This window comes from Calypte anna, chromosome 10 (genome assembly GCF_003957555.1).
Source record: "Calypte anna isolate BGI_N300 chromosome 10, bCalAnn1_v1.p, whole genome shotgun sequence".
In the NCBI taxonomy this organism is placed as follows: Eukaryota; Metazoa; Chordata; class Aves; order Apodiformes; family Trochilidae; genus Calypte; species Calypte anna.
Genome location: NC_044256.1, coordinates 200,630 through 223,362, shown reverse-complemented (window position 1 = coordinate 223,362; position 22,733 = coordinate 200,630). Strand labels below are relative to the sequence as shown.

General features: G+C 42.4%; 1 protein-coding gene across 1 annotated transcript in view; it reads right to left on the bottom strand.

Moving 5' to 3' along the window:
- MYO9A (myosin IXA) overlaps window positions 1-22,733 on the bottom strand; it is a 165,339-nt gene that overhangs the window by 118,411 nt on the left and 24,195 nt on the right. Inside the window, exon 2 of the mRNA XM_030457120.1 lies at window positions 15,876-16,796. Within this exon, the coding sequence (XP_030312980.1) occupies window positions 15,876-16,718 (843 nt within the window). The 5' untranslated portion in view covers window positions 16,719-16,796. The remainder of the gene's footprint in view (window positions 1-15,875; window positions 16,797-22,733) is intronic.

Sequence of the window (22,733 nt, the reverse complement as noted above, 5' to 3'; positions counted from 1 at the left end):
TTCTACATAAAGAACACGGGACAAAAACACATCAAAATACTTCATTTTGAAGTCCTGGATTTCCCTTCTATTAAGATACCCAACACAGAAAGGACATGGATCTCCCCAGAGGAGGACCATGAAGATGATCAGAGGGCTGGTGTTATCTCTTATGAAGACAAGCTGAGAGGGTTTCTTCAGCCTGGAGAAGTGAAGGATCAGAAGGGACCTTAGAGGAGCACCTTAGAAAAGGCTACATGAAAGCTGGGGAGGGAGTTCTGGCAAGGGCCTGGAGTAATCAAGGGTCCTATCCCTGAAACAAGGAAGATTTATGTTAGAAATTAGTAAGAAATTCTTGACTATGAGGGTGGTGAGACCCTCACCCAGGCTGCCCAGAGAAGCTGTGGCTGCCCCATCCCTGGAAGAATTTAAGGCCAAGTTGGATGGGATTTTGAGAACTCTGGTCTAGTGGAAGGTGTCCCTGTGGCAGGGGGGTTGGAACTAGAATGGTTCAGGTTGGAAGGGCCCCTGAAGATCATCTATGATTCTACGTGATCCACTTCCAAAACCTTTACCCCACACATAGTTACTGCTAACAGACAGCAATGTTTACTCTCATTATACACCATCCAAACCTGAAGCTGGTGAGAACAGCAAGGAGACAGCCACTCAAGCAGCCACAGCAGAGCCTACATATAGTCAAAATACCCCAGCATATACTGCTTGAAGCAATTTGGAAACATTTTAAAGGGGCAGAGTTGAAGGATAACTGCCCTAAACAATAAAGAACATGCCATACTGAAAGTAGGGTTAAAGGAAGGAGCCCAGAGATACGTTTCCATGTGAGATAATGTGAATTTATTGGGTTTTTTAAGCTGCTTATTATTGTTTCCTTTTTGAATCAAAAGGCAATGCAACATGTAGCAGAAATTGCTGAAGTGCATCTATTTATCCTGGATGGGAAAGATGGTGACAGTGCTTCTGCCCACTCACTGAAAGCAGCATTATAAAACTGGAAACAAAAATACCAATACTGGCATCTAAGAAGAGCTTTGTTTGCACCTTTGAAGAGAGGGTTTTAAACGTATTTCTTTATTGACTTCAATCAGCAAGTACAACATTAATTAAAAAAACTAAACTGACATGAAAACAGCAATTCTTCTGTAAACAGCTCTGCCTGCAGTTCAGAAGAAGGAAGAAGGATGGAAAAGGAAGCTAAAAAAACTCACAAGAAGGGGGGAGGGGAGATTTAAAAAAAAATTAATAATAATAATAAAAAAATCTTTCTTGCTCTTGCTGAGCCTCATCCTCTTGTTTATAACTCCCAAAGAGAACAGCAGCACAATTGTCCTACCTCGTGTTGGCTGGATTTCAGCAGGAAGGCTTTGGTCACCCAGCCTCCGGCATCTGATACATGAGGCTCTTACTCTGCTCATTTCTCTTTTTTCTGCTGTTTCCTCCCTGTCTTTCCCCTTGGATGACATCCAGGTGGACAGGGGTTACTGTCAATTCATCAGTTGCCTAGTGAATAGTCACTAGAATAATTAAAACCCAGGTGGAAACAAAGCATGGGGGGAAAACCTAATTCCATGCTATCAGAGACTTTACAGAAAAAGGGAGAATAAAGTGATGGAATTGGTGCTAAGGAGTTCCAAAAAATGTTTGAGGATAAGCAGTGCTGAGTATTAACATCACCTTTGCTGCTCCCTGGGATGTGACATAAATACACAGGGGATTCTATTCCCAAACAGATCATGATCCCAACCCAGTCCAAAACTACATGGGTTTGGGTTTATTACTACATCTGTAAGTCTTCCAGATCTGCTTTAGAAAACAAATGCATCCAAGAGAAAAATAAAACACTGTTGTAATCAATATGAGAACACATTGAGCAATTACAAGTGCCCGATCCCAAACACACATCCTTCTCTGGAACAATTTCTCTCCTAAGCTAATTGAAGTGTGGATCTGGCAATCTGGGGGGAAGACAAATCAAACATGGTTTGAATCAAGTCAAATAAATGGAAATGCAGCATTTTCTCTCCAAGTATAAAACTTAACAGTAAGGTCAAACCTGTTTTACTTTTTCCTTAACAGTAAGTTCCAACCTATTTTCCTTTTTGATTTTCCAGTTGAAAGTTAGAAACTTAATTAAATCCATTGGAAAGAACAGCACTTTAAATCTTTCACTGTGATAACCAGAAAGCAATTTAAAAATTACAACCATTAAAGTCAAAACACAAACCCATGGCTCCTACAGCTTTCAACATTTGCTCCCAGTCCTTTAAGCTTTAATCAGCAGGCAGGTAAGATGACCTAGTTATTCAAAACCTTCTTCTCTCAGCTACATTTCTCCTGCTGAAGAGATGCAATTAATAAAATAAACCAGAAATGTTTTGCTAACTCATAGTACCATCCTAACGAAGCTTTCACAGAGATTAAAAGCCAGCGAGGGCAGCAGCAGGCAATCTAACAATCCACAAGAGTTTTGCAGCCTAAATGGAAAACAAATTACTAAATATTCCTTAAGTGCCTGAGTGCTGGAGTCAATACTGATCACAGCTAGACAAACACTCCATTTGCATGCTGCTGAGCTTATAGACTTATAAGAGCTTATAGACTACTTTAAAAGCCCAGCAATCAATAAAGTGCAATTTATAAACTTATTCGAGGGGGGCTGCTAATGTGACAGAGATTAAGCAGACACTGACCCACACTACCTCGAAACTTTAAGGTTGTTATTGAGGCTACTTTTGATCAGGCTCAGATGGGAAAATACAAAGACAGTAATTTTTCATTATATATTTATAGATACTGTGTATATCTTGTGTCTTTATATACTGGACATGTATTTTCTTTTATATTCATATACCTTGTATATATTATACTTATTTTATACTTACAGATCCCATAGATAATCTATATTCATTTTATATCAATACATTCTCATATTCAAATGCATTTTTGCTGCGGGCTAACACCATGCAGATACTGCTGCCTGCTCAGTCCTCGAGCAGATGCACATGGACCCATCAGAACAAGGACTGTCTGATCACCAGCATTGCCTCCGTGCTCCAGCACTCAGCTGAGATGTCCCTTGGGGATGCACCCAAGTTCAGAGTAACCTTAACTCCCATGATTTATCATTTCAGATCCTTTAAGGAAAAAAGTAGAGCTCTGACCTCACTATACTGGAATTGTATCCTCCGTCAGATAGTGCCACTCATCCAAGACAGCGCCCACTCTGTCAATAACCCAGGCTGATTAACTGAATTAATAACCCCACTTGAAAACCAGCCAAACATCAATACATTGATCTGTTGGTATTTTCTTTTTTTTAAGCATTATGTTTTCCCCTGGTTACATTGAAATTATTTGGCTTTCCTGTAGCTGATGAAAACCAGATGTTAGAGAGAGGGAAGTACAGAATGAGCCAGAATGAAAAACCAAGGCAGTAACAGGCAGGTCGCACCCAGTCATTACCCATCTATTTCCCTTCTGCCATAAGGCTATTTATATTACATCTCTATTATCACAAATATTATAATTGTGATGTAACTCTAGCAACCACAGTTTTCTCCTTTGCAGCCCAAAGTAGAAAGCAGCAAAAGAGCTGTGAGGCTTCAACAAAGTTTCTTTGTGCTATATAAGCAGTTTGGAAAGCTGCGCTCCCATCTTGTGGCATTCATGCCAATATTACCATTTGTAATCCCCCCTGAAACTGCCCAAACCCAGGATTAAATCAGGCTTAGCAGCTCTTGCATGCCCACTATTTACACTGAGAATACAGTTGAATCTGTAGGTGTACTTCACAAGCAAGGAAAGGGCTGTGAAGGTCTTTGCTCTCTCCACAGTATTTTTCCCCCCCCCCCCACTGAATGCTAATCTAAAACTTCTGGTAACAGAGTATTCTGATTCCAAGGGAATGCAGAGTGGCAATCAACAGAGGATGCAGGAGCAGGTTCCTCTTTGCTTCAGCTTTCAGAAAAAGTAAACCAAGGGGTGGGGGGAAGAATGAGTTGTATTTGCTACACAGAAATCACCACCCAGTTCAAGGTTATGAGGATGCAACCTGCATGCCGGCAGCTCTGCTCCAAGGACCACACTGGGAATTACAGATCATCAACCCCACAGCAAACAGCTGCTGCTTGGGGGGATTCAGTTAAAATCCCTTAAGTCTCATTTAATATATATAATTTTGAGTTAGCTTTCACATCGTTTTCAAGTCCCTATTATACACCCATGCCCTGGAAGAGCCTCTCCAGTTATCCAACAGATCCACCCATACCCAACAAACAATAAGGAGAACACCTGGCCGTTAACAGAAGCAATAATTAAAACACTGGACAATTTTCCACTGCTAACTACTCCATAAAAACTTTAAGTATCCTTCACAGAGATGTGATTCCATAGTAAAAAGAGTTTACTACTATTATTCACCTGCATTCTTCCAAGGACTGAGCATGGATTTACAATAATGCTTTTCACAAAGAAGAGGGGTTAAGCTTCACAGCAAGCCCTGGCCCAGAGAACAGTGCAGGGTTTTACTTGATTCATTATTTTGGGCTTCTATGTGACAGCTGCAATGCAGATTTTTGTTGTGTGCACATATTATTATATATTTATATGTATTACCACATTATTGTGAGCTTCTATATGACAGCTGCAATGCACATTTGTGTGTGTTTATATATATTACATTAATATTACATTACATATATTATAGTAGACATTATTATATATACTTTATTTTGGACTGTTATATGACACCTGCAATGCAGATTTGTGTGTGTTTGTCTGGGTATACATGTATTTATATATGTAGAGACACACATGAACTCTCAGTGCTTGCAAAATCCCACCACATTCTTTCCTCTAGCTGATATATGGAGAAAATAAGAATATTCCCTCATTCTCATTTTTCCTGGAGAGTACATCCTGCTGCACCACAGGTGAGCTCAGTGCCTGCAGTCCCAGCCACTCCTCTGCTCCCAGCCTCTGCATTCTATTTCTCATCAACAGCTCCAGGAAAAAATGCAACAGAGGGGGAACTGAGCAATCCAAAACACAAGGGGTAAAAAAAAAAGAGCAACAAACAGCCAAATACAAACAAAAAAAATCAAACCAAAACTTCCCAGTCTCAGGTTGGGTTTGGCAGCATGCTGGGATTAGATCATCTTGAATCTCAGTTTAAATAAAGCTCCAATATGAATTTCCTGACTAAAGTAAAAAAAACTGGCTCAAATTTATGAACTGCTGGCAAAGTTACCTCTATACCAGAGGCCTCAAAACACCAAGAACACTCTGGCCCAAAAATGAGGAGTTCAGCTTGATAATTCAAATGCATTCCTGTAAGCACCACTGTTCCCGCAGCCGTAGCCTAGGCAATAAAGAAATAAACTCCAATGCTTCCAGCTTCCCATTTTTAAGAGCCTTAAGTTAAACCATAGAAGATTATTTCTAAATCCTGAAAAAGTTTAGTTTCGATGAAGAAGTGGATATAAGCCTTGTAGGGAAAGCTGCTGTAAGAAGGAAACCACAAATCTTCTCCAGCCCTACTGGATGAATCCCACTCCATCAGTATTTTGTGAGGAAAAAAAAAAAAAAAAAAAGGAATTTTCTTATCTGCTGGATGATCTTCTACATGTCCTTAACAGGAGGATAATTCAGCTTCACTGTGGCATTTGTAAGAAGCAAACCCCACCTGAATCCCCCCCACTTGCCCTTAAAAGTGATGCAGCACTACCCTTTACTCCTCCCAGCCTGGATTTAAGTTTTTCAAAATTCGGGGAAAACAGGAATTCTAAACAAAAAATAAAATTTTGACCTCATTAAAATCTGCCTGGTATGTTTCTTCTTTTTTTTTTCTTTCCTGTTTCTTCTCCAAGCACATCAGATGCTTCATTGAAGTCCAGAGAGATTAGATCTGATCTGATCTGCTCTGCTCTGGGAAGTGCTTGAGCATCAAATATTTGGGATACTGCTCCCACTCCAATGCACCACACTAAACCTTTGCTCCTCAGACTTAACATTTCCAAAAAAAATTTCCAATTTCCTTGATGATAAAGCAGATTAAAGTTTTAACATTTTGTCCTTATGTTGAACACAATCAGTTTTATCCACAAGCTTTCAACTTTACTCTGGCATCCCCCACCCAGCTCCTTGTCCAAGATTTATCTCCCGATTAAAAACCCTAAGTGTATCTGCCTATATTGGGACAATCCATACATCTTTGAGCCCTCCTAAAAAGCTGCTAAAAAGGAATCCCATTTCTCTGTTCTTATTCCCTCTTATCTTTTAAGCGCTCTGTATGTCCTAAACTAAATAATCTGCAAAAGATCTCTCCTGTTTCCAACTCCACAGTAACTCTCAAGATTCAGCTTGTCCTTTGATCTTCTCTATCACAACCTTCACCTATAAAAGCCCAAATCCGCAGCCACTGTGACAAAGCAAAAAGCTCAACTGTCTGGCAAGACATTTATTGCTCACCCATCTTAATTAAATGAATAAAAGTGCATGGCAATCAGCTGCTACAGTTCAGGCAGATCCTTTGCACAAACATAGGAAACAATGATTCTATTTGCGTACCCCTAACTGCTGCCCTGAGCTTCAGAGAGACTTGTGCAATGTGGGACGGGGGAAGGATTGTTCCACCATCCTCTGCCACACACTCAGCTGAGCTTTAACTTAACCTCTACACAATATTTAACCTTAGAGGCTGAACAAATCAGAGCAGCTCTTACCTTGCTACTTAAAATTGATTTCTGTTGAATTTAGCAAAGCTATATGGTCAATGCAGGAAGCATTCAGTTAAGCTTCTTTAGATCTGGCAGACACTGGGACCACAAAAAAAATGACATCTTCTCCAAGCTATATGATGGTGAACACCCCTCATCCCAACAATTCTTAACTCCCCCACTAAACTCCCTTCAGCTTCTCTGCTCCAAAACTGTTGTGATTCAAATTAAATCCTTGCTGTAGGCAACTGAGGTCTTCTGCTGCAGGACCAGATGGGAGCTCATCTGCAGTAAGACCCTGGAGGTTCACAAGCGGGCTCAGCACCAGCTGCTTCTCTCCACACAATGGCTCCCTGTTGTTGACCTGCCCAGGCTCATACAGGAAAAAAAAAAAGTAAAGAAGAGGCAGGAGCAAGTGCCAGCCACATGCCAGACCCCAGAAGTCCTCCTCCTCCTCTCCCTCCTCCTCTTCCTCCTTCTCCTTTAGGTTTATACATATCAGTCACCAGAGACATACAAAGGGGGAGAATAAATAAATTTTTAAATTCCATTTTCTCTATGCCTCCACTGTACAAAATAGGTGATATGAACGATTTCCTTGCTGTAAACAGCAATTTCTGTGCTATAAATAAGAGGGGAACAACTCTCACATTTGAAGACACTGAGGATTAATTAAAAAAAAAGGTACTTGTTGCCCCAGGCAACAATTTGTTCAAATTCCAGGACCTCATCACCTCACCATTGTGCAGACAAGAGGGTATATTGCTCCTCAGGCAGCAAAACCAAAATGCACTCACCAGAGATATTTAGCGGAGAGCACTTACACTTTGTGCCTGGAAAAGCCACAGGGACAGCAGAAGGCCCAATTAAAAGGGCAGAACGTGTCAACTGCTACACCAGTGCCAAGTGTAGTCCCTGTCCTACGAAACACTCCTTGTTCTCAGGCTTTTCTGTCCCTCGCCAAGGGTGACCAAGCTGCAGCACATCCTCGGTCTGGTGTCCACCCAGTACCCAACCAGCATGTTAAATCTGGTATGCCCTCCCTTGCCATGAGAAAAGTGAAAAGGGTCTCAATAAACACTCCCAAAGCAAAAACTATTTTGACTGCGAGACAGCAAGAGACGAGGGCGAGAGGAGACGAGGGCGAGAGGAGACGAGGGCGAGAGGAGACGAGGGCGAGAGGAGACGAGGGCGAGAGGAGACGAGGGCGAGAGGAGACGAGGGCGAGAGGAGACGAGGGCGAGAGGAGACGAGGGCGAGAGGAGACGAGGGCGAGAGGAGACGAGGGCGAGAGGAGACGAGGCCGAGAGGAGACGAGGGCGAGAGGAGACGAGGGCGAGAGGAGACGAGGGCAAGAGGAGACGAGGGCAAGAGGAGACGAGGGCAAGAGGAGACGAGGGCAAGAGGAGACGAGGGCAAGAGGAGACGGAAGGAGAGAGACAAAAGAAAGAAATAAAATCCCTACTACAGGATTAATTTCTCATTGCCTGACTAGAAAAACGCAGTATCATATTAATTACATAAGGGATAAAAAGTCCACCCCACAGTTACCAAGTCCTTATAGAAGGCTTGATGGACACAGCAACACCATCTTTACGCAAACCCATCACCTGATAGAGTGCTAAACTATCATTAGACTATTTTGTATGCATATACAGTGAAAAACAAAACAAAACGCTTCTAGAAAATAGGCCCTATGAGTCCAGGAAGGATGGGAATACTTCAAGGAACAAGTCCTGAATGCACAGGAGCAGCTGGCCCTGTGTGCCCAAAGACAAGCCAGAGGGGAAGAGAAGCAGGCTGTCTGAAGAGGGAGATATTGAAGGAAACTAGATCAAAAAAGAGAGCTTACAGACTATGGAAAAAAAGGGATGGCTACTAAGGAATAGCTTAGGAATATAGTTAGGTGATGCAGAAAGAAAATTAGAGAGATGAAGGCAAAATTTGAACTTAATCTTGCCACTTCTGTTGAGGATAACAAAAAGTCTTTCTACAAATACATCAACTGCAAAAGGAGGGGCAGGGAAAACCTCCACTCTTTGTTGGACATGGGGGGAAACGTTACCAAAGATGAGGAAAAGGCTGAAGTATTTAAAACCTTCTTTACCTCAGCTTTCAACAGTAAGGCAAGTTGTTCTGAGGACAGCTGCTTCTGGGGCTTGTAGAGAGAAATAAGCTCAATAGCCCCCTGTAATCCCAGAGGGAACAGTTCGTGACCTGCTGAGCCACTTGGATCCTCACAAGTCTATGGGACCAGATGGGATCCACCCCAGGGTGATGAGGGAGCTGGGGAAGAGCTCACCAAGTTGCTCTCCATCATTTATCAACAGTCCTGGCTCACTGGGAAGGTCCCAGATGACTGGAAGTTGGTGAAAGTCACACCAACCCACAAAAAGGGACAAAACAAGGACCCAGAAAACTCCAGGCCTGTCAGCCTGACCTCAGTGCCTGGCAGGGTTACGGAGCAGATCATCCTGGGGGCAATCACACAGAACCTACAGGAGGGACAGGGGATCAGACCCAGCCAGCATGGGTTGAAGAAGGGCAGGTCCTGTCTGACCAAGCTGATCTCCTTCTATCATCAGGTGACCCGTCTGGTGGATGAGGGAAAGGTGGATGGAGTCTACCTGGACTTCAGCAAAGCCTTTGACACCATCCCTCATGGCATTCTCCCGAAAAAGCTGTCAGCCCATGGATCAGACAGGAGCACTCTGGGTTACTAACTGCTGGAGGGCCATCAGAGAGTGGTGGTGAATGGTGCTGCATCCACTTGGTGACCGTGGTGCCTTCAAGGATCAGTGCTGGGACCAGTTCTGTTCAATATCTTCATTGATGATTTAGATGAGGGGATTGAATCCACAATTAGCAAATTCTCAGATCACAATAAGCTGGGGGCGAGTGTGGATCAGCTGGAAGGCAGGAGGGCTCTGCAGAGGGACCTGGACAGACTGGAGAGTTGGGATGATTCCAATGGGATGAGGTTCAACAATCCAAGTGCCGGGTCCTGCACTTTGGCCACAACAACCCCATGGGGAGCTCCAGGCTGGGCACAGAGTGGCAGAAAGGGACCTGGGAGTCTGGATTGACAGGAAGCTGAACAGGAGCCAGCAGTGTGCCCAGGTGGCCAAGAAGGCCAATGGCATCCTGGGCTGGCTCAGGAACAGCGTGGCCAGCAGGTCCAGGGAAGGGATTCTGCCCCTGTGCTCAGCTCTGGTGAGGCCACAGCTTGAGTCCTGTGTCCAGTTCTGGGCCCCTCAGCTCAGGAAGGAGATTGAGGTGCTGGAGCAGGTCCAGAGAAGAGCAAGGAGGCTGTGAAGGGATCCAGCAGAATTCCTGTGAGGAAGGGCTGAGGGAGCTGGGGGTGTTGAGGCTGGAGAAGAGGAGGCTCAGGGGAGACCTCATCACTCTCTCCAACTCCCTGAAAGGAGGTTGGAGCCAGGGGGGTTCAGTCTCTTCTCCCAGGCAGCTCTCAGTAAGACAAGAGGGCCTGGGCTTAAGCTCTGCCAGGGGAGGTTTAGTTTAGATATTAGGAAAAAATTCTTTACAGAGCGGGTGATCAGGCATTGGAATGGGCTGCTGAGGGAAGTAGTGGATTCTCTGTCCCTGGAGGCTTTTAAGAAGAAACTGAATATGGCACTCAGTGCCATGGTCTGGGAACCACAGTGGTAATGGATCATGGGTTGGACTTGATTATCTCAGAGGTCCTTTCCAACCCAGATGATTCTATGATATTAAGGTTTCAAAAAGAACCCGAACACAAAACCAAGTAACAGAAACACTAGTGCCATGTCAGTGGAAGATTTAAAAAATGGTATTAATAGTCAGTTGTTTCCTAATACCAGATAATGCTAAGGATCATCCGGGTTTGCTGGTGCTGCATGCAAACACAGATACATGCTCCTTGCTCAGCTCACATTCAGCATTGTAGATATACAGGTATCTATATAGATAAATATTTATAAAATCTAGATATCCAGATATCTGATATATGGGGATCCATAAACTCTGGGTACCCGGAGATCTGTAAAATTGAGATCTTTAAGACACAAAATATCTAGAAATATATAAAATCTAGATACAGACCAATACAGGGAAGAATGAAACTCTAAGAAATCAGAGAAAGAAGACTAAAGAAAAGAATGGATATGGAAGGGTGTAAATGAAAGTGAATGACAAAACAAAACAACTTGCTCAAAAAGAGACCGTGAGGAGGGAGGGAAAATATGAGATAAATGCACACATAGCTTCACTAAAACACTCTTTAAGGGCAGTGCTCCACTCACTAGAGACAGGTTTGTATTTAGGATTTCTCTACTGGAAACAAAATAGCTGTTAATCCTCAATTCTCAAACTTGCTTTGACAACAAATGCATTTCCCTGCAGTCAGGTCAGAACCAACTATTTTTGTCATTTAATCATAATAAACTGCATTTGGTAGTGAAAAAAACATTTGCTGACAAGAGCAGACAATGAAAAAAAAAAAAAAAAAAAGTAAAAAAAAAGCAACAGAGCCAATCTGGGTATTCCAGGGAGCTTCTGAACGAAAGACTGAGTAACTCAGCATCAGAGAAATGGATGAACAAGACGCTATTTGATACAGAGCCTGAAACTGTAAAATATCCCCAGCTGAAGAATAACAGCATTTGGAAAGCGCTGGTGAAAAGCATTCGGTGCATGAGCCTTGCTGTATGACTCCTTTGTGTCACTGCTGCCAGCAGAGGCCTGCACAAATTCTTCCCACATTAGGCATCATCTGTGTAATCTCTGTGTGCTGCTCCCTCTCTCACCTCTCCGGGCACTGGGGAGGGAAGAATGCAAGGCGAAAAAATCCCGGCTGCCCCACTGAACACCTACCCCAACCTCAGACCACACAAGAGATCTATCCAAATGGCATGTATTATAGGTGAAAAAATGATCAGAAATGAGGAATGAGCAGAATAAGGAGTCTTTGCCTCCCCCCTTCACAAAAATCCAATTTTCAGATATAAAATTTCTAGAGCCACAAGACACAACCCTAATGACTTAAAATCAGTGTACTGGAAACTGAACTTTGCAAACTAAATCAGGTCTTTTTTTGTTTAAGTCTGATTAATGACACTTGGTTACCTCCCATTAACACTGTACCAAGTAGAAAAATATGTGATTATAATCCAAGTTTATCTCCCATTATTAGTGTTCCAACTAAACATATGAATATGCTCAATTTGAAAATGTTTTTCTCGCAGGCCAATAACTGCACCATTATTTCCTGCATAAAAAAAAGCATCCCCTTACCCTGACTACACATTATAGGATTAATGAAGTGGAAATTGCTGGTGGGGTTGGGTCCTACTTGGGATTACTATAGGTTTTGCAGGTATACAGCCAAATTGCTTAGAAGCAGCTATAGAGGATGCACAAGCATTGAGCTTTAGCATCCCTGTGTTGTCCTAAGCCATTTGAATATACTGAAAGCTCAGGACATGCCTGATCCTTCTAGTTAATTGATTTATTTTTTTTTTAACTCCTCTCAATAGCTCTTTGTTTAACTCTGGAAACATTCAGCAGCATCTACTGCAATTCTGGCAGCATGGTATTATTTTCACTCGTACCTACCAGCAGCCAGCTCTTCAGCTGCTGCTGGGAGAGGTTAATTCAGTTGGAAGGAGGCTGTACACTACCACAGCAAAGTCCAAAAAATAAAATTCAGCATCTTCCAGTTGGTGCTTACATTTTCCTATAACAACTAGGATTAAAAAAAACCTAAAAAGAAATCAGTGCTGTTAGACTACTAGATCCTAGAGCTGAAGCTGCAGCTTCCCCATATAAGCTGAGCACAGACATTATACACAGGACACACACATTATACCCAGAAGACACCTATTAACACACAGACTTTAATCAGAAACTTAAAAGAAGCAATTCCAGTTGCTGTTCCTAAGTTTTCTATACAAACCACCACCCACTAGGTATGCAGACAGCAGTGATGCCACTACAAAAGGCTAGCTGCAATTTTTTGGAAAGCAATTCAAGCAATCAGCTGCTTTTTTTCCAGCACAGAAGCTGCAGGCACAGATCAGCTGTGAAAGACAGCAACAGCTACCATCCACCACCAGCAGCATTCCTCAGAACATCACAGAAACATTTCTTCTGGCTTTTTTTTTTTTTTTAAGCAATTGAGGAATCCCCCCCTGGGAGGTTTGAAGATGCATGTAAACAGCTGCTTAGAAAACATGTCTGGTTTTTGTAGTTGCCAGCACAGTACTTCTTGTGACATGCAAGATGCTGAGAAAGTTACAGATGATCAGATGATCAAAGGGTCTGGTGCAGACTCCTTTAGATCTCGGCTTGTCCAGTAACTGCCTGGGGACCTTTGGGCATACCTTGGCCAGGGAGAAATTTGCTCCTTCTGCATTCTTCATGAGAACTGACAAATAAATAAATAAATAGAAACTCCAACAGTAACATTATATAATAAATAAACTTGCCTGCAAACTTTCCCAGAAAAGATGAAGCTTGGTTTATGTTTTGCTTTGCACTGCACAGACAGGTCGAGGTGATGATCCCAGGGAGGGCTGGGGAGCAGCACACCACCATCCCACCTCTAAAGGTTTAAATCTATGGAAAACAAGCTGACCTTTCAATAGCAAGTTCATCTGGGATATTTATAGCTACCCCAATGAGAGAGAAAACAGGGTCTTTAAACAGTGTGCTAAATTCACATCAACAAGTTACCAATCTATGGGGTAAAACAGCCCTGTGGCTCAACCACTCAAGGTCCACCATTAATTTTATCACAGAATGGTCTGGACTGGAAGGGACCTTCAAAGATCACCCAGTCCCTGGACCATGGCAAGGTAGTTGAACATCTTCCACTAGATCATATTGTTCAACTAGCCCAGCTGGACCTTGAACACTTCCAAGTAATGGGGCACCCAAAACTTCTCTGAGCAATCTCTTCCATAGCAACCTGATCTACTGGGAGGTATCCCTATCCATGCAGGAGTTTGGAACTATATGAACTTTAAGATTCCTTCCAACCAAAACCATTCTAATATTCCAGAGTCTACCTACCCTTAATTCAAAGTCCTGTGATACCATCACTTTGGGCAATTTTAGACCAAACCTGTGACTGTGGCTTTGATTTCTTAAGTAATACAAAAATTGGTATCTAAATAAGAAACAAGCTGTGTAGCAGCAACATTATGTACTCTGGGTCCCTGATGTAGCATCATGAAGTTGTCATCAAAAGTATTGCATGAGGTGTATTAGAAATGGAATTAAATTGCATCAGGTGCAACTCTTCCACTGGCAATTACATCCTGTAGTTGAATTTGAGAAGCTCAGCCTTGAAACTAAGCAGCCAGAAAGCAAAATTTTGGTAAGCTCAGCTGTATAGATGTCCTGCTGAAAAAGCCATCTTCTATAGGGAAAAATGTGCTTTATGAGAAAATGGGGAAACTTAGAGAAAAATAACCTTTTTAAACCACTTGGAACTTTAATTAGAAAATTAAGTATAGTATTTAAGTACTACTCTTTATCTCAGATAAGTATTATATAAACATGAAATATGTAATTTATCTCAAAACAGGCATCCACTCCAAGGAGCACCACTACAAAAAAGCGTGCCTGTTCAGTTCCCAAGGTAGGAAAAAAATCCATAGGACCTAGAACAGATACAGTTTAAAAGGACATGCTTGGTGTCTCAGCCCACACCTCTAACTGCAGTCACTGCTACACACAACTACTGGATGACATCAGCATGTTTAGATGGCAGCAACAGTTCACCTTGACAGCCATCCCCAAAAGTGCAATTTGGATAAGACTCAGAAGAATCTCATGCAACAACAACAAAAAAATCACAAACAATAGCCTGAGGCTATTAAAAAAAAAAAAAAAAATAAGGAAAACAGCAAAGCTACTGGGGGGAAAAAAAAAAATCCTAATTTTCATCCACTTCCGCTCCTGCCATGTGAACACAACTGCAAAGGCACTCCCAGGAATGGGTGGTTCAGTGCAAACACTTGTGTGACCAGAGATGCTTTGTGAGTAGAGAGAGTAAACGTTTGCACTGTGCTCCATTCCCTGCAGAAGTGGCACCACGAAGCAGAATGTCTCTGCCTTCTGAAAGATAAACCTGATCTGAACAAAATTTAATTTTGAAATTGCAGAGGGGGAAAAAAAGGGATCAAAGAAGGTTTGTGGAGGAAAGGAGAAGAAAGAAGAAAAAGGGGAGTGGTGTGGGGTGGAAATATATACAAATTTGGCCTCTAGACTTCCAGAAAAGTGAAGAGAATATTTCAACCACAAATGCAAGGAATCAAAAGGTCAAATCTGCAAAACAGGTGGCAGAATAACAGGGCCCTTTACAACACACCTTCTCCAAAGATGCCTTTTTTTAAAGAAGGGAAGGAAAAGAAGAAGTATACACATTTTATCTTTAGGCCTGCATGATTTGTGACTATTTGGGACTGGTGCTGGCAGAATAGAAGCAGTTCTGGATTCCCTTCACTTTCTCCAAGAGACCTGGAGGCAGCTAGAGGAGACCAACAGCAGCTGTCCAGCTGCCAGAGCAAAGGAATGCAAACTTCTGTTCCAAAAGCAGAAGTAACAGATAGGATTCAGATTTATTATTTTTTTCCTCTTAACAGCAGCTGCAGATCTTGCGAAAGGCGAGCAAAGAGGTTTAGTCCATCCCTCCCCTGTACCTAATCCCAACACACACAACAGTCCTGGGGAAGAAGCTGCCAGCATCAGAGCAGCAAAACATTTGTGTTGCTGCCCTGAAGCCAAGAGCCAAGCAAGTAAACCTCAGATCCTGCAAGACCAGGGGGACAAGCCTAGGGATAAACAGGGGTCTTCCAACTGCACCAACCTCAAATTGCTTGCACACTCTCTCTCTGTTCAATAGCACAAAATAACAGTGAGTAGAGAAAGAGAAGCAAAGAAATGTGCAGCTCACGGACATTCTCTTTTGCCTCCAGGAACAGGCTTTAAGGTCTGTATTCATGAAAAATAGGACTCTACAGGCAGAAACAAAACCTCCTTTTCTTGACAGTACTGTTTTAACTTCAGTATCAGCATTTAGCAGATAACCCCGGACTAGTGTCATAATAAAACCTTGAATACTTGGGGTTTGCTACGGTTCTTTTTTGCTTGATTAATAAGTTTCCACCTTACCTCAAGCACTGGTCCAGCTCCAAGAATAATCTGTTCTACTCCACTGGCAAACCCCTTCTGGCTGAGGGCGGTGAGGTGATGAATCAGAAAGTTGGTGCTCTGTGTCTTTCCTGACCCACTCTCTCCTGAAATCACGATGCACTGGTTCTTCCTCCGCTGAAGCATGGCGTGGTAAGCCACGTCTGCCACAGCATAAATATGGGGCTCCAGCTTTCCCAGCTGATGGTTATCGTACATCTTGACATATTTGGGGTTATAAATAGGTAGAAACTTGAAGGGGTTAATAACGATGAGGATGCTGCCCACGTAGGTGTAGATTTTTTCTTGCTTGAAGCGGTTTCTGAGGTTTTCCAGGAGTGTTTTTTCGTTCAAGTCCGGCAGGCCGCACAAGTCATCGTAGTCCTTCTGCTGGGGCTGGGGAAGGAAGCCCCGCTCCACCATCCTGCGGCGCTCCTCCGTCACCCGCAGCCAGGACTGGAGGCTGCCGTAGTGAATGGACCCGTCCAGGTTCTTCTCCCGCAGGAGGAAGCGATAATCCTCGCCGCTGATGCGGTTCTCCAGGGCCATGCGTGGCCACAGCATCATACGCTGGACCGGGCAGTCCGTGGGGTTGAGGATCCACTCCTCCCCACCAAACTCCTTCACTTCGGCCAGGACGTAACATTTTGTTTTCTCAAGCTGCAGTTTATTAATGAGGGAATCGATCACCTCAGCGGCCGTGGATGTTTTTCTGGCAGTGATGGGGCAGTAGATTGTCCCTTCCACAATGCTCCCAGGGTAGATGTGCAGTGTGTACTCACTATCCTCCAAGCGTCGTCTTCCTCCAACATCATTTACACTCATATTGGATCCTTCCCATCAGTACCCGCGCTGCATAGTCAGGACTGTCTCGTATCTTGTCAGGTCATCATGTTAGCAATGCTTAAAGAAAAAAAAAAAGGAAAATAAAAGCAGGTTAGGTGGTTTAGCTCAGCTGGGGTCCTTGAAAAATGGTTGACACGCAGCATGAGATGCAATGGGGTGACTCAAGTGATGACACCAATCACCTTAAAGGAAGCAAATGCTGATTCCTGACTGACACCTGAGAAGAAGAGTAGGGTTTTCATAAACTAAAGCTGTAATAAATAGAGGTACATAACAAACACTATCCACACCTCAGGCTTTCCTCTACTCAGACGTTACTCATAGCACCTCAAGCTTTTGCTAATTTTTCCCTGACTCTGAAGAACCAAAGATTCAAAAAGCCCCTCTGATTTTCAGAGTATTTTGCTAAGAACAAAATTGATATTCTGTGAGCAACATACCAGAGATCCTGCTGAATCAATAGTGGTCTTCTCTCCACCTCTCCTCCTGCTATAGCATTATTGCTTAATATTATCAAACGAGCTATTTAAGACTCAGTGCCTCTACTTCCATGCTTATCTACTTCATGTCAAGTTATAAAGAGCATCACTCAGCTAACAGTGGCTTTGGAAAACACCACTTGACTTTCCCAGCCCTGATTTCCCCTTATATATAAATCACATTTTTTAGATGTTGTTAAAAAACTACACCTTTTGAGATTTTGAACAGCTGCATAAAATGCTAACTTAAATAAAAACAACTTTAAAATATTATCTTATATGCATACTCCAACCAAAAGGAAAATTCTTTGTCAGAGAATCACAAAATCTTTTTGGTTGTTAAAGATTAAGATCATTAAGTCCAGCTGTTAACCACTCCACCACTAAACCATGTCCCTGAGCACCACATCTACACAGCTTTTAAACACCTCCAGGGATGGTGACTCCACCTCTGCCCTGGGCAGCCTGTGCCCGGGCCTGACAGCCATTTCAGAAGAAATTATCCCTGTTACCCAAACTAAATTTCCTCCTGGCACAACTTGAAGCAATTTCCTCTGTCAATTCAAAGCTCTTCCTGAGCAACATTCAAAATTACTCCTGAAACACAATGATTTGCCTAGTCCTGAGTTGAAAAAAATACTATTCAGTGTTCACAAACTCCAAATTCTCTCACATTCTAAAGGGACATGGGACTCCAGCAACATCCACCCTGAGCACATGCTGCCTATACACCTCCAGCACTCCTGAGGAGTCTGATGAGGACCTTGTATAGATTGAATTCACCAACTCCCCTACAGCTGCTCTGAAATCCAGGCTATGAGAAGAATCATCAGCTTCTCATGGGTGTGTAGTACACAGTATGTTCAGATTTTAGCTGCTAAGAAAAAATAACCATCCCCTTCCTCTATGGACTTGGTCCTTGTCTAGACAGATTGCCCCTTGGTCCTCTGTAAATAATAAGTACTCCTTTTTCTTTCTGTCTAGATTTTCAGCCCATAAGGATTCAAAGAGTAGCAATGTTCTACCCACCACAGCAACCTTGTCCAGAGATGTCTATATCTGACACCACGTAAGAAGTACTACAGCCAACTCACTTGTACAATCTCACTTTTTATTTCTCTCTTACTGCTTAGAACAGTGTACAAACCTCTGGCACTCAAACATCAAATACACAGATAATTGCTCAAAGTTAATCACTAAAAGAAGACAACACCCAACCACCAGCCCCAAATGAAAGCAATTCCAGAGTTAATGGTTCTCAATTCTCCAGCAATTGGCTCTAACAAACTCAAAATTCCCCCTGAAGATGTTAAGAATTATTCCAATATAGAGACAAAAGGTAACTATGAAGAAATGCAGAGAACTCTCTGAGCCAGGATCCATAAAATCAGGAGGGAGGTGACATCTAATACTGACAGAAGTTCCCATGACACACATCCTAACATTAGTTATGACATTGAGCCTTTCCTTCAGCCCTGCCCCAAAGGAGCAAGACCTCACCACTACGACAGTTCCCCAACACTTGAGTGCAGTCAAAAAAACAAATTCAAAACCCACATTTAGGGAAAACCCACAACTTTAGGGAACCTGTGACTTTCAGATATTCCATGTCAGGAAGAGTATTCAGAGGAAGCAAGGTCTTGGTAGCCCTCTGTCCTTGCACTCCTCCCCATGTACACAGATGCAAGACTGCCAGTCCAAGCAAATGCACCCTCATCACTTACACTCATGAAAGGCTGGAGGATTTGGAGATTTGTTTCAGTTACAAAAAAATATCCACGGTCTTCCAACAAAATGCATTATTTGACTTGCACTGTTTCTCACTCCAGTATTTCATTAAGTATATTATCCCCGGCCACGCACTTGTCAAAGCAAAGAAATTCATGTGTCACAGTGAAATACATCTGGCAGGGATTCACAGTGCATGGCTTGGTAGCAGAACTTGTATTATACACCGGGAAGAACTCCAACTGCTTTCCTATAGCTTGAGTACAGATGCAACAAGGATGATGTCAGTTAAGTGTTGCGTTGGGCTTTCTTCATCTGGCTCAAGGATTCCTTCCAGCAGCAGCTTTTCTTCAGGGAGGGGAGGTGGGGAAACCCCAGCACACTGAGATTAGATAATTCCTTGTCAGGATTTTACTTCAAAGCTTACAAGAAAGGGCTGGCTATTTTTATTCAAGTTATCTAAACATATCGAAGAATTCTGACTCACATGAGACATGTAAACAGGACTTTAAAATTGGTTACCTTGAGCAAACCAACTTTCCCTTCTACCTCCCCGCCCCTGCAAATACATGCAAGCGCAATAAATTCTCCATAATTCCTCAGGCCACTCTGCCCCACCTACTCAAAAGCTTTATAGATGCTTAATCTGAGGGGACTCAGTAGAAAAACAAACATCTGTGTCTTCTGCATGCTGACAGCCCAGCAGAATTACAATCCAAACATGAATCTCATGGAGATGCTAAAAGCCCCAGTAACTGAGAATACAGAAGAGCCAAGTTCCTCCTAAAGCCACTCAAATGCCAGAAGGTTTTCCTAATGACCAAGAAATTTCATGAGGTCAGAAAGCAAAGAGGTGTTAATTTGAGCCTTATAAATCACAGGAGGTGTGCCACAGGATTCACTTTTAATAACACTAAACATGTCTTGGAGTATTATATTAGGTCAAAGAAATGTTAATGAAGATAATTGCTTGTGGTCTCCCAACTGCTGATGCACTTGAGCCTGACTGCTCAACATTAGAGGCCTCTTGCAGACAGTCGGTTTCCAAAATATTTTGGAGAAAATATTGCAATGAAATACATATATCAGGTAATTAGCACATGGCAGGGAGAAAGGCTCTCCTAATTACAACTGTTCACTAGGCTGTCCTACTAGCTTTTATAGAACCTTTAAAGCTAACAATATTTTGGCATTCAGACACAAAAAAATTGCAGAGGAGGATGACAAAAACAAAACAGAGTAATACTTTGCACCCCCCTTGCCCTATTTTAATTAAAGACATTTCACGTTGCTCCATGTTTGCATTCAGATAAGAACATATAAAAATGATCTATATGAAAGTCATTTTATAGACCTACAGAAAAGGAAAGCTAGTGTCTTACTGAAAGGGGATGCTTCTCTCTGGACCCAAGTGGCAGATTTTAAACTATCATTCAGCTGCTTCACTCATGTAGTGGCTTTTGGCAAGGATGCAGGCAGCAGTAACAGGATGCTGATCCCACAGGAGATGGAAACCCAGAGGGGACATCAGACCACAGAGGTCAGAAACAACTGCAAACTCCAGGAAACACTGGCCAAAATTTATGGTCTGGATCTTACTGTGAAAGGAAGAATTTACAATGTATTCAGCCAATACAATAATTCAGCCTGCTGTTTTCTACATCCTCTTCCATTTTCCACTGCTTGACTAAAGATTCATACTCAAATTGACCCTCTGTGCTGATTTAGCCCAAATTTACTATCACAACATACTTCTACGTGCAATGCAAAAAGTGTGATCTCCAAACAAACATAAGGTTACAAATTAAGCCATGTGTCCTCATCTATAACAAAACTGATTAATAGTTCCTAGGAGCTCAGAGGCCCTTATAAAAAATTGCAGGAATAATCTGACTACCATCAGGCTGATAGAAAAAAACATACTAGAATTATGGTGGACAACGATGTGCATCCACTAAACCTGTGAACAGTGATTTACTTTTTACATTATATGCAATCTTCTACTAGTTGACCCCAGCTTAATATATATAAACATGAGTGGCAAATGTGCTTTCTCAAACTAAACGTATATACATCCACATTGGGGGCTGCAGTTTCTAGAGGTGTTATTCTGTAAGGGGTATCAAACAAATGAGGAAAAGTAAATGAAATGGAGGCTTTTGGTCCTGCCATTTCTTGTTTTTTCCATTCAGAAAGACCAATCACAGTATTTTCATTTTCAGAGATGGCATAAGAAACACATGGCAAAAATCCAAAATAAACCAACCACTCTAAGCATCAGTACCCGTCATAAAAAATCTGTGACAGCTAAAGCTGAAAATCACAGGCAGAGTTTGCCAAATATTGGATGATCTGGAAAAAACCAGAGATTAGTGTCAGCATTGAGGCTGCTAAAGGGGCAATTCTGGAAGGAAAGTTCACTTTGTTTTATTATTACACCCCACAACCCAGACAAGGGACTACACAAACAGTGAAACTTTCTCCCTGTTCCCAATCCTCAGGCAATCTTAACAGGCTTCGTTTCTCCAGACAGCCTGGATTTATCCATCCCCAGTATGTCAACAGGCATACCGTGTAGGGCAGAAATTCCTGAAACAGATAAACTGCCAAAATCTGATAAAGAAACAGCCAATTTAAACATACTTGACTCCTTCATCTGAATATCTCAGCACAAGAGCTCTCTGAATTTCCCCTCTGTAGCAGCACACAGCCTTGTGCTGCTGAAATAACACCCACAAGACATCACAACTGACACCAGACCGACATTGCTGTGACAGTTGATGCTGTAAAAACTACCAGCCACTACTAAAAACTACTAGCCCACACAGATCCTCAGTATCTTGGCTGTTGCTGCACAGTTTTACATGTCAGCTCATTTGACCATTTATATAACTCAACTCTCTCCTTTTTATCACCTTTCTCTTCCATGCTCACCAAGTTTTTCTCTTCCCATTTTTTGCTAATGGGAGAGAAACATCATTTTTTCACTTAATCATGTGTGTCAGACTGTTTTAAAGAACGTTGTGGTGCCAGCACAGGAGGTGGTGCTACCTAAAATGCATGATTACAGCCCCAGGTATTGGTGTGGGGAAGGCAGGAGATGTAAAGGGAAATGTTTTGCAGTAAAACTGCAAGCAAAATGTCTGTAAAATCAAATTTTATATGAATGAAACCTCTAACACAGAAAAAGTGTTACTGTGATCATAGAATGGAGTGGAACAGACCTTTGGAGAGCATCTAATCCAACCCTCCTGCAAGGAGAAGGGACTCCTTCAACTAGATTTGTAATTGCAAAATGCAAATTTACTTCTTCAAAAGGGATTAGAGCTTGGATGGTGAAAAAAACCAAACAACACCAAGGGCAAGCATGCAGTGACAGTAGCATCCCCACTACACATTTTACTACTTCACTGGTTTCTTTCCTCTCTCCTTAAAATTTTCTATTCAGTCCCAATTCTGTATTCAAGAACTCTTCTCTCTTGCTAAATCTGCTTCATCTTGCTCAGAGTTCAAGGTAAACCTAAAACTCTGGTGTTCCTTCACTTTCTAAAAACCCAAATGATTTTCTAGATAAACCTTCTCAAAGCTCCCAATCCAAATCCATTATTTTCTGGCTGTTATTGTCCAGAGTTTAGTAAAAGAAAAACCCATGCTCGTGCAGTGTTCACCACCACCACCATGCCTTGGACAGGGAGAATTACTTCTGCAAGCAGGGCTGATCCCACATCATGCCTGTACTGCCTCCAAGGATGCCCAGATCATAAAAAAAGAAGCTGTGAATACACAG